The 12,147-nt window shown below is 43.0% G+C and overlaps 2 protein-coding genes across 3 annotated transcripts; one reads left to right on the top strand and one right to left on the bottom strand.

Annotated features, from left to right (window-relative positions):
• Positions 1–274: 274 nt before the first annotated feature.
• Positions 275–6,024, bottom strand: LOC120691604 (prolycopene isomerase, chloroplastic-like). Its single transcript, XM_039974735.1, has 11 exons — positions 5,771–6,024; positions 5,439–5,670; positions 5,215–5,325; positions 4,496–4,549; positions 3,992–4,279; positions 3,334–3,525; positions 2,592–2,750; positions 2,252–2,488; positions 1,572–1,904; positions 817–1,091; positions 275–477 (listed from the first exon to the last, which is right to left on the bottom strand). The coding sequence occupies exons 1-9, from the start codon at positions 5,971–5,973 to the stop codon at positions 1,590–1,592; spliced, it is 1,791 nt and encodes a 596-aa protein (XP_039830669.1). The 5' UTR covers positions 5,974–6,024; the 3' UTR covers positions 275–477; positions 817–1,091; positions 1,572–1,589.
• Positions 6,025–6,244: 220 nt separating this feature from the next.
• LOC120691606 lies at positions 6,245–11,188 on the top strand. Of its 2 annotated transcripts, XM_039974739.1 has the most exons (9): positions 6,245–6,410; positions 6,507–6,574; positions 6,775–6,915; positions 7,225–7,266; positions 8,485–8,624; positions 8,745–8,861; positions 8,976–9,768; positions 9,917–10,066; positions 10,174–11,188. In XM_039974739.1, the coding sequence occupies exons 1-7, from the start codon at positions 6,316–6,318 to the stop codon at positions 9,102–9,104; spliced, it is 732 nt and encodes a 243-aa protein (XP_039830673.1). In that variant the 5' UTR covers positions 6,245–6,315; the 3' UTR covers positions 9,105–9,768; positions 9,917–10,066; positions 10,174–11,188. The 2 variants fall into 2 exon arrangements, with proteins under 2 accessions (XP_039830673.1, XP_039830674.1); XM_039974740.1 differs by lacking the exons at positions 9,917–10,066; positions 10,174–11,188 and having other exon boundaries at positions 8,569–8,624; positions 8,976–9,410.
• Positions 11,189–12,147: the final 959 nt, after the last annotated feature.

Genomic DNA, 12,147 nt, shown 5'->3' with positions numbered 1-12,147 from the left:
ACTGACTTGTGATGGCAGGCATTTGTTTTTAGTAGCAACTTGTGTTTATCCAGTGCTGAAAATCCACGTTAATTTAATCCATGTTTGCCAGTTATATAAATTGACTTTCCGATGGACCTTTAACCATGCTTCACTGAATAAAGCACATAAAGTGGAACAAGGACTTTTTGATGGATATACAATGATGATAATAATACGATAATTTGGTTGGTCTTTTCCCAAAAAAGAGGAGAATAAATTATTTTTCAGCACAGGTGCTGCTCTGATCAAAAGATTGCATAGCTGGCATTTTGTTGCTGAATAACTTTCAGACAACTGCGACTGCAGTTATACAAAGGTCTATCACAAATGAGCACATGGTTCTCCGTACCAGAAAAATCTCGACAAAAAGCCTGCATGTGCCACAGAGCTTTCGGTAGAACAATACAACGAGCATGGTTCCCTTGACGCGACCACTTTGTCAGATGCAGCACACCTCTCTTAGGCCCTGTTTGGAACCAAATTTTTTTCAAAAGTCCCTATCACATCAAAAGGAATCTTACTATTTTATAGTATTAAATAAAATTTGTTTATAAATATTTTTTGACAGCTGAGTGCTTTTTCGCGAGACGAATCTAATGAGCCTAATTAATTCATAATTTGCTACATTGATACTACAGTAACCATCCACTAATCATAGATTAATATACCTCATTAGATTCGTCTCGCAATTTAGCCCCAGGGTTCTGCAGTTAGTTTTATAATTAATTTTTATTTAATACTTCTAAATACTAAAAAGTTCCAGGGACTTAAAAAAAGTCCCTGGAACCAAACAACCCCTTAACAATGTGGGGGCAATACAAGCTCCATGTATATCTGAATCGGCACTGTACAATGTCATGCCATGTTTTTCCCCAGTATCAGTTCTGACTAGTAAACGCTTTCTGCATAATGAACCATGGTTCTTTTGCAAATTACAATTAAGTTACAAAGTAACTGCGTTCATGTTGTAACAATCTTGTTCATCATCCAGATGCTCTTTTCAACAGCCATTGCAAAATCTAGGTTACCTGTCTGTGTATGTATGTACCCATATCTAACGATCTGCCTTCCTGTAAACAGAGAAACTTTATTTTTAGGATCAACCAGAGAAACTTTGATGCGGCAATACGAGAAGCAAGAGTGGCACAGTCACATGCAGTTGCCCAAAGGAATAGCAACATGAAAACAAGTGGCGGTAACAAAAGGGGGGGCACTCAAAGGCCCACCGGGATAGCTGCTCTGTTCATCCTCATCATGCTACTGTCATTCGTTGACCGGGTCAAATGGGCCTCACATCAACAATTCAGTTCGCATATGCGACTGTAAAGTGCTCATGTGAGCTGTGCCTTGAGAAGTAGAAACATCATTATTCTAAGGGGGTCGCAGCTGGATTCGGCATGTGAGGGCGATAAACTTAACCTTCATGCATTGTTGTCGGTGAAAAGCTCCATCATAAAGTATTTGATGCAGTTTCAGTGTCCATTAGCCAAGTTTAGTATGATATCTCTAGGATGCAATGGTATTGCGAATGGAGATTCCATTTTACTTACCAAGGACATGTCTGCCACTCAAATTCCAACAGCGTCAAGCAGCTCTGAATGTTGCGACACCGAGACCAGAGTGTTCGCGACGATTGCACCACTGGCCGCGACTGCCGGCACTCCGATTCCTGGGAAAGTCGAGTCACCACAACAGAAGAGCTGGGGGATTGACGTTGCTTGCCCAGGGAAAGTGGCTTCTCCGGCTTTTATGGCTGGACCGTAGGTTCCCCTATTCCTTCTGAGAAATCTCTTATGCGTCAATGGTGTCCCGACCAACTTGACGTCACATTTTTCTCGGCTAAATTTTGGGCCAAGAGCAAGCTCCACTGCTTTCCACATCACCTGAAAAGTTTGCACTAGAATGTCAGTCACAGTAAGGCAACGAAGTTATTACTTCTTACAGACAGTTGATGGTGTTCTTTTGAAAAACTAGTCTCATTTTGATGACTTCTGTGCCAGCTTTTGGGGCATTTCTCTCTTTTGACTGTTTCACTATCATTATCGGATCTTGCTTATACAATGAAAATGAGCACGTGTGCAAAAGGACTGGACCAATGAGGGTGGACAGATTAGACCCCCAAGGAACATCTAAAATATGCAATACTGCTACGCACTGATGGCAGCAAAATTGGAACTATAGCAGCATTGCATCATAGCATAGCAAGAAATGAGAATTGGAACTTATGTACCTCAGAACGTTCTTCCTTCAATCTTCGATAATCTGCACTTTTCCGGTCCAGTCCCTCCCACAAACTGAAAGGTTCAGTCCCAGGTGTATATGCATGAAGAACATGTTTTCCTGGAGGGGCCAGGTCCTTACTAAGAACACTAGGAACGGATATCAACACAACGTTTTGTTCACCATCAACTCCTTTGTTCCAATCATCAACCACAATGTGATGGATACCAAAGTCCTCTCTAGCATTCTGTTTCAGTAATGTTCGAAGGGTATGGTAAGAGACATCACCTATGCGGAGAACACATCCTAGTAAAAATAATTTACTAGATTTCACTTCAGGCGAAGTATACCTCTACATCGAAACCCAAGTGTAGATGCATAAACGAATCACATTGTGGAGTTGTTTTCACTTTATCTTCATATGATTTAGGGACAACATCTGGTGGTAGCAGATCCAAAGTATCCCACATAGACGCATTGCTAACAACTGCTTTCTTTGCACGTATGACCTGCAATAGACAATAGGGCATAATGTCCAACAAGATTTCAACAGCTGCATCTTTCTTAAAACCATAGGTTGGATGATGGCAGTCATTGCAATGAAAAAGTTCATCTAGTGGCCTAGATTGACATGTGGCACAATCATGCCACTCAAAATAGACTGCACAAGACAGCATGGTGTTTTTTTTTACCATCTTGGCCTACATCATTTCTATGGTCTGCCACTAACTGAAAGGCATGGAGAACGACTTAAACTAAATATGATATGCAATACTGAGGATAATACCTAGTTTGCTTTTTCACATGGACACTATCTATTGATATGGGGCATCGTATATTCTGATTGAAGGCCTTTTAGCATTTTTAAAGGACAAAATATTGCGAAATGTCACACTAGATAAAATCATTGTCTATGATGGGCACATGACGTCCAAATCAGACCCCTGCAAGTTATTTCTGTTATTGTCTTTGTGGTCGTGTCATAGACATACCATTCATCTCCCCATGTTTTCTTCCTAGTTCTCCTATCGTTTTGGTTCTGGAGGAGAAATATTTATGTTTTTTACCAATAAAATATCCTCTGAAGCTTACTTGTCCACTTTGTAGCTTGACACCAACCGCTCGGCCATTCTCGATTAAGATCTTTTCAACATGAGAACGAAGAGCTATTCTGCCACCAAATTTTTTAATACCGCTCACAAGGGCATCTATTATTGCTCCAGTTCCACCCAGAGGATACTCAAGCATGCATCCTGGTTTATACCATTCTGCAAACATATAAACCTGATGATGTAGTTAGATCAAATGATAAACAAAACACTTCAAATGTGTACATATCAAATTATCTAATTGACAAAACACAACGTTTCTCAAAAGAGATACAAAATGCAAACTTTTCATAATATGTTTATGGTCACGCATATGGATATGGTCTATTTGATCCGGAATTTATGCAGTAAATAAAATACATCAACCTCAACCTTTTTTCTCGAATGCGCAGGAGAGCTGCGCATTAATATATTAAGAAGAGAAGGGGAAAAGATCCGCAACATCAACCTCAACCTAGATCTAGGAGACAGGCAATAAATACTGAATTTGTTGGTGTCTCATATTTTGCACATTATGTGTTACTACTGTTTTGACAATGCAACAGCTTTTTTTTGGTAAATTACTGAAGAGGAAATTTCCTACGGCACTGGGTACGCCCTTTTACTGAAGAGGAAATTTAACCTATCAGAACTCAGATTACCATTTCTGCAGAAAGAGCACCATCAGATTTGACTCCAGCAAGTAGAAAGCACAGGAGGTCGATCCAATTACGAACAAAGGGATTTTTCAGCCCCAGTGAATCAACAATCTCTTGGAACGGCCGTAGAAGTTTAGTAGCGCCCAGAGCTCCTTGGGGTCCCATTTGTATGAATGATTTCAATAGAGAAGGAGCATATCTGCCGGCAGCTGTAGATAGAATACCCAAATCACCTCGAATTGAAAGTGGAGGCAAAGCCATTGCAGCTGCAGACATAGGAATAACTGCATCCTGAGATTGTTTTCAGTATGGTATTAGCACATTTTTAATGGAGCATAAGAGCATCCTAAGTTACAAACTTTGCATAATAAAAGTGCATGAGTACTAACCCACGAGAAAGAAAACACCTAGTGCATTACCCCTGTGTTGTTTAGCAATTCAAATAGTTTATCTAACAACTAGAAAAGGCTTGAAATAAGAATCTAAATGCTAGATAAGGAAACTCACAAGAAGCTTTTTCCACTCCTGGACAGCGTCAACGCCGACAAATGTTTCAAGGTCCTGCAAAAATTACAAGTTAAGATCCAATCAAGAGTGAGAGTAAGTATCCAATCAAGAACAAGAGCATTTCCTACACAAACAATTTTTGACAAAAAATTAATATCACTAAATGTGACAAAGCATTGCTACATCCATCCCCCCCCCATTTCAGGCTTTCATTCCCCCAGCATCATTATTTGCTCTCTTTAGATCACAACTTCACAACAATTAGGTGTGCACAGTGGAGACCACAACATTGTATGGAACTACATTTTTTTTCCTCGAGTACACATGAGAGCTGCACATGCATCTTTGTATTAAGAAGAAGATTGTCTGAATTACACAACACATACAGCAATTCGCCAACGCCCAAACAGGTCTGCTTACACATTTGTATGGAACTATCTGTCCAGTATCACGAAATGAGCAGAAGTGCTGCCATGTCTTATTATCATGTAGCTAGATAATACGCTAAGCACCCATGATTATTGGTAAACAACTTTTTTGTGCTTGCTTCACTGTTGTCATTGTAAGCAAAACAGTAACGAAAAATACTACTTGTAGGACTACGAGGACACCTTATAATTGCTAACTAGATGATAAACATTCCAATGACTACTGAAACAACTTCTTGCTGAACATGCACGTGCTGCCAAGTTCCAGTGGCCCTAATCAAGATAGCTTACCTTGTAGAATTCAGTTGGACCAATCCGAGAGAGGAATTGTCCTTCAGGCACATAAACCATCCAAGAGTCATATGATGCACAAGGTACCGATTCGCCTAAGGCATCAAGGACCTGAGACACTCGAACGATCAGAAAAGTTTCAAGCTCTCTGATCAACATTGGCAGTCCATCCGACTACCAAAATACCAAAAGGCTATGCACAATCAAGTAGCACGTGAGCTCACCTGAGCAAGTGGATTTGCCTGGGGGCCTCTGGACTGGAACCCGGAGAACAAGGATGGCCCCGAGTCGAAGTTGAACCCCTTGATATCGAACGAGTGCGCGGCGCCTCCCGGGCGGTCATGGCTCTCCAGCACCAGCACATCCTGGCCGTACCTCGCCAGGAGGCCCGCGCAGCACAGCCCACCGAGACCGCTGCCGATGACGATGACGTCCGCCTCCGGCCTCTCCACCGCCCTGATCGACCGAAACCAAAACAACAACGGGGAGACGATGAGGAGGTCTGAAATTTGAATGGTCACTTTGGTGCGGTACGAATGGGTGCGGCGGCATTTACCCAGAGATCCCGCCGTTCTGGCCCTCGGGGAAGGCGGGGTCGGCGGGGCGTTTGTCCGCAGCCACCGCTCGGCAGCGCGCGGATGCGGCCGCCACGCGTCGGCGAGCGGCGGCGATTGACGAGCGCGCACGCGGCGGAGGCGCGGCCGGATGGTGGCCGTGCGGGGGCTGCAGCGCGCGGGAGGCTAGTGCCGAGGCCGCCATCTCGGAGTCGGAGAAGTGGGAGTGTGGGACGGCGCCCGTAGAGACTGTTGGGAGACGACGAGCAGGGTGAGGACGGCGAGGGAGTAGAGGGAGTGAGGCAGCGGTTGCAGACACGTGGCGCCTCGCCGGCCGTTCTCCATTCGCGGCCGCCGTTGCCTCGCCCTCGACGACGACGACGGGGGCGGAAGGGGCCGAGCCCACCGTGGGTTAAAAAGTCTCGGCCTGTGTAGGCCCATTGAACCAGAACATGGGCCGAAAGCGTTGGCCGGCCCACTAAATAGTTATACTGGGCTCGTCTCGCCGTCGCTGCCGAGGCGAGAGCTCCGTGGAAGTTTGCAGGCAATGGAGGGAGAGGCTTCAGCGCCGCCGCCGCCGCCCGATGCGGCGAGGGAGGATGAGAGCACCTGCCGCGATGCATTCGTCGAGTTCATGACTAAGTAATCTATCCTCGTACGCTATCTGAATTTTGTTTCTTTGGTTGACTGAAATTTCCATTAACATGTGCTGTGCTGGTTCTTCCATCCGTGACACAGGGTGGCTCGGTTCGAGGAGCTAGCTGAATCTGGGAATCGATTTCTCGTGAGATTCAGTCAGGAACTTGGTTAGTGACTCTGGTATTCCCTCCCTCTCCTTTTGTTAGCACGACCGATAGCCCTTCAAGGTTCAGTTTATGGGATAATCCATTGTTGTGCCCTTTATACTCTTTAACATTAATACATTATGATGGTATATATCATGCACTGTTTACCAGTGTTTCCTCCGTAATATGATTGACAGAGGCACTGAGCTATCTTATTTCAGATTATTTTCGGAGGCCGCAGATTCCTACCGAATCAGATGTCATGAATCAGATACTTAAATCTAACTGCACTGGCAGAATGAGGTCCTATCTTGAAGCTGGTTGCAGGCTTCACTGCCAAGATATCTCAAACATAAATCAGTGTGAGTTATATAGCTTAATTAGTGAAAAGCTTCTCTTATTCTTGTATGCTAATAATTGATATGACTTGCTTATCTAGATTCGTGCTCTTTTTTCCTTCTGAACTGGAGTAGTACTGACTATGTGAGGTCCTGATTGTACAGTTTCGTCTCATATTGTGATTTTGAGCAAATTCTATGTATTCTGCTGTGGCCTTGGTTTTCTTTGTTAACTTATGAGCTTTAGACAACCTAATTGTTCTTTTCATTGATAACTCCAAAGTCCATACCCTTTAAACAGTTTGATATTGAAATTTTCTTTTCCTGTACCAGTACGTTCATGCGAAGATGGACTTAAAGATCATATAAACAAAGGTAGTTGATCTTTCAGTATCTTATGTGAGTTGGTTTATCTTTGTCGTATTCAATATTCTCAAGCATTTTAATGGTAAAAACCTTGCTGCAATCCTTTGCAAAATTTGCAAACTGCTTGAGTGGACAGATGCACTTAGATTGGTGCAGCAAACATTGTGGTTCAAAGGGATGTATTCTCTTGTTGGACATATAAGTTGAAATTAATGTGTGCAACAACAATATATAATTCTGCTTTTTATGCTACAAAAGATGCAATAATGATAGCTCATAGCATAGATAAACTTTCTGAGTTTGGATTTTTATATTTGTCAAGGTGGTTTACAGGGATTTTTTGGTTCTACATTTGGCCACAATTTTCCCAGATCGAGAACAAGAAGAAGTACCACCTATTTTTCCATTAGAGGGGAACATTTAGCTATGGCGTTCATCAACGCCTTCCAATTGCCGTCCTTGATTCATATTTTAAAGCTGAAGCTATGGTTTATAAATTATAAAAGGAAAAAGTTCAATTTACTCCCTTCAAGTATAGTCAAAGTTTGAATAACCTTCTAAACTATAACTTGGTTCCATTTACCCTCTAAACTATTCCATTCAGTTCATTTACCCCAAAATACAATTCGTCTTTTTTGTTTCTCCATACACAAATTTTAATTTCAAATTTTGCAAGGTAGTAGTGGGCATCACAGCATATATTAAAAAACTGTTATAATTTATTCATCATTATTTTTCATATAATTTTGAACTCTAGTGATTAATTTATTATTAAATATCCTATCCTAAATGATAAAAAAATTATAACATATTTTTTCTAACATGTGTTATGAAGTGTACTATCACCTTGTAAAATTTCAACTTAAAACTCCACCTACGCATGGAGAAATGAAAAGGACAAATTGTATTAGGGGGTAGTTTTTTTCTCGAACGTGCAGGAGAATTGCGCGTCCTTGTATTAATAGATAGAAGGATCGGACCAAGTTACAATGCCGAAACCACGGCCTGGGTTAGTTTTTTTTGTTACATACGCGCATTAGGGGGTAATTTGAACCAAAAGGCATAGTTTAGGGGTAAAATGAACCAAACGATAGTTTAGGGGGTTATTCGGACTTGCTATAGTTGATGGGAGTAATTTAGACTTTTTCCTTTATAAAATTGCCTTCTTATCATTTTTTGTGAAACTCCCAATTCTAATTTAGCTGCTCTTCTTTTATTTTCTGTTAGTTAAGGCTTTGCTTGAAGAGCTTGAATGTCTAGTTGAGGATGTCCATGAAATCACACTAACAGCCAGTTTAAGTGCTCTAAAAGTTTCAGACAGTCATAGCATCGACAGCAAGCTGACTACTGAATCTTGCATGATGGAGGTAGGAAGTTTCTGTCCCAACATTCCTTTTCTAGTCCCTTACTTTCAGTGTTCTGTTGATCAGAAAGAAAAAAAAACTTGCGGTTTGCAATGATTCAGTGAAATGGAAACTGGGTTCCAGGGTGTTTCTGCACTACAGGAGGAGGATAAAAGTGTAGATGAATTGGACAGCGATGTATCATATGTTACAGTGATGGTCATCATTCGCAACATGTTGAAGCTTGACTATATGATGCAGGTAAATTGTGTCCATGTGTCAGAATGATATTTTGCTTTTATTCTTTGCATTTTGCGGCCTCCCCATCATTTTGGTTGACCTTTTTGAGTAACGAAGATTTACCTTACCCTACAGCAAAGGATTGTCAGTGCTTTATCCATTAAAACACCCTCATTAGAACTCCAGAGCTATTGCCTCATGTGGAATTTGCGCCCATACATCGACGACAATGTGATGCATCTTGCATGGAAAATGTGCCCATGAAACTTAGCCATTCACAGTGGGCAAGGGGATGGAACAAGCAGCAAGTTATCTTTGCTAAGGAAGACTCATGCCGCTGTTTGAGTAACTGAACGAGATGGATGCCTCCCCAACCAGTTAATGTCCATTCTCAACAGGATGTATGTGGGATTGTAGATGGATACTGTAGAAATTTGTGTCCTCTTGATTGTGCTACGGAGAAACCATAATTTGTCAAACTGATGTCTGTTGTCATCATTGGAGTGTTGTGATTTCCGAATGAACCCCTTTGCGTTTTTGCAGAGAAAGACCCCCAAACTATTTTTGTCTGACAGTGCTGCTTTCTCTCTCTCTTCTTCCCTGCCCTTTTCTTCTCGGAAGGGAGTTGAAATGTAGTCCTACTCGCTTCTTCTGCAGCTTGATCCAACTCTGCCACTATCTCTAATCTATCCAGTAATCGCGAGATCGAGGCGGCGAAGTCGTCGCGCGGAACCTCTTTCCTGTTCGGGGCAGCACTGTACTAGCAGAGGAAGCTGGAATTGTAACCCAACCCGCCGGCAATCGCCGGCGGCGGCGTGCGAAGTTGCGATGGAGAGCCCCAAGTCGGCGGCGTCGCGTCCTGACTTCTACGACTTCCTCGACCGCATGCGCCGCCAGCCGCCGCCGATCTCTTTCGTTCGATCAAGAGGTAACACCCCTTTCCCCGTCCCGTACTCCGGCGAGGCCACACCGCCGAAAAATCATAGCTTGAATTGATCAATCCAGATGACTAGATAGTAGAGCGCGAATTGCTCGCTATGGATCTATCTAACTAGCGGTTAGCTTCTGGCCCGCAGCTTCCTCGTGTCCTTTTTCGACGAGCCCAACACCGAGGAGGACGGCAGCAAGGTGCAGGCCTTCTCAGTCTCACTGAGATGGAGGGCGCCATCAGGGACCACCCGCTCTAGGCCAACGCCACTAACCAGGAAATCGACCACGCGCTCGAGGTGAAACCCCACCGGAGTTTTTTTCCCCCTCTTGTCCTCCTTTCCCGGATGCTGTCTGCATTGACACAATGAGCATTGAGATGCACTGATGAGGTTTTGTGCATTAGGGCCTTGAGAAGTACATCATGACAAAATTGTTCAATCACACTTTCGGGGCCTCATCAGAGGATGCCATTATCGACATGGAGATATCAGAGAAGATTAGTCTACTGCAGCAGTTTGTTAAGCCTCATCACTTGGATATACCTAAGGTTCTGCATAATGAGGCCTCGTGGCTGGTAATTCATTCTGACCTTTAGACATTCACCACACTATTTCAGTCCCTGGTAGTTGGCGTGGAGGATACTATCCGCTGGAAATGGACCACAGATGCCACCTATTCAGCTAGGTCCGCCTATCAGGCTTTCTTCCATGGGAGAATTCAGTTCAAGGGAGCAACACCGATCAGGAAGGCTTGGGCGCCCATGAAAGTTAAATTTTTTACTTGGCTGGCAGTCAAAGGTCGTATTTGGACAGCGGACCGCAGGCATCGTCGTGGGCTAACTACGGATACAGACTGCCGTTTGTGTGACCAAGAAGTCGAGACTGCCGATCATCTCCTCTGCACCTGCAGTTTCACCAAGCAGGTTTGGCACTCCCTGTTCACTGCGCTCGGTTACCAAAACCCTCCGCCTGTTGCAGATTGCTTCCTGGAGTGGTGGCTTACCTTGCGCCAAGACTTGTCCAACGAACAAAAGAAGGGACTAGATACAGCTGTGATGCGTCTCTTGGATGGTGTGGAAAGAGCGGAATGCCAGGGTGTTTAACTACACCGAGCAGACCCCAAATCGTTTGTTGTCTGACATCATCGCCGAGGGAAGCAATTGGATTCAGGCCGGTGCGATGAAACTTGCTGCGATCGGCTGGCCTCAGCGGTTGCCTTTAGGGGGAGCGTCACCTCTAGTTAGCTAGTTGCCTCGTTTCTGTCGGGTGTTTCGGTTGTTTCTTAGGGCCGTATAGTCCTTTAAAGTTCGGTTGAAGTGTGTGTGCGCCCCTTTTTGGCCCGCGTTGTAAGCTTTTAACAATCTTTTTCTTCTTAATGCAATGATACGCAGCTCTCCTGCGTATTCTCGAAAAAAAAAAGTCCCTGGTAGTTGTAACGATGGGAGTAATCAATGTATGCTACTCTAGCTATCTATACTTAACTGCATATTTAAATAGCTTTATATGTTGATCAAAATGACGCCCCAAGTATTACCTGGAGACATTTACTAGCTTCAATATTGAAAAGAGTGTCAATTGTCAAGTATTTGGCACTATCTTTTTCTGTTGTCAATAATCAATAGTATTCTCATAGTAATGTTCAAGAAGTTACTGGGTTTAATCATGTATTATTCAACTTCTCCATATAAAATTTTTGTAGTATTCAAAATTCACATAAAAGAAATCAGTCCAGTCTACAGCCTAATGTCTGTGGCTGCACATCCCACTCTAGCTTGCAGTGAAAGAGTTGCAAAAGATAAATTCGTTCAAAGCACCACGTGTGAAACTTCTATGTATCATTAGCTGCTGTCAAGTCATCAATAACTTGCTTCTGAACATATCAATGTCAAATGATCGAACACTGTCTGGGGCTGATGAGTTCCTTCCTATTCTTATCTATATTACTATCAAGGCAAGCTCCTCTTGTGTTACTCTTGATATTTCTTCTCAGTTTTGATTATAACTGAGCTTTCTGAAAACATGGTGTAGGCCAATCCTCCTCAACTGCACTCAAATCTAAAGTTTGTTCAGCTCTTTAGAAGGGAAACGAAGCTAGTTTCAGAAGTCGAATATTATCTGACAAACCTCATTTCAGCAAAGATGTTTTTAATAGATGTTAATGCTCGCTCGCTATCGATGGAAGAAAGTGAGTTTCAGAAGTATATGGAATCAGCAACACTAGCTACTAAAATATCTGTGGCTAGCCCTAGTAGCTCACAGGGGCTTCCTACATATTACATGGGCACATAAGGAGGAAACTGATCTAGCATGTCTGCTCACTAATACAGTCAATTTATTCGAAGCATTTTGTTTGAGCATGGATGATGGATCTGCATTTC

This window comes from Panicum virgatum, chromosome 9N, assembly GCF_016808335.1.
Source record: "Panicum virgatum strain AP13 chromosome 9N, P.virgatum_v5, whole genome shotgun sequence".
NCBI lineage: Eukaryota > Viridiplantae > Streptophyta > Magnoliopsida > Poales > Poaceae > Panicum > Panicum virgatum.
Note: the sequence above shows the minus strand (reverse complement) of the source record. Positions and strands in the feature narration are given on the sequence as shown.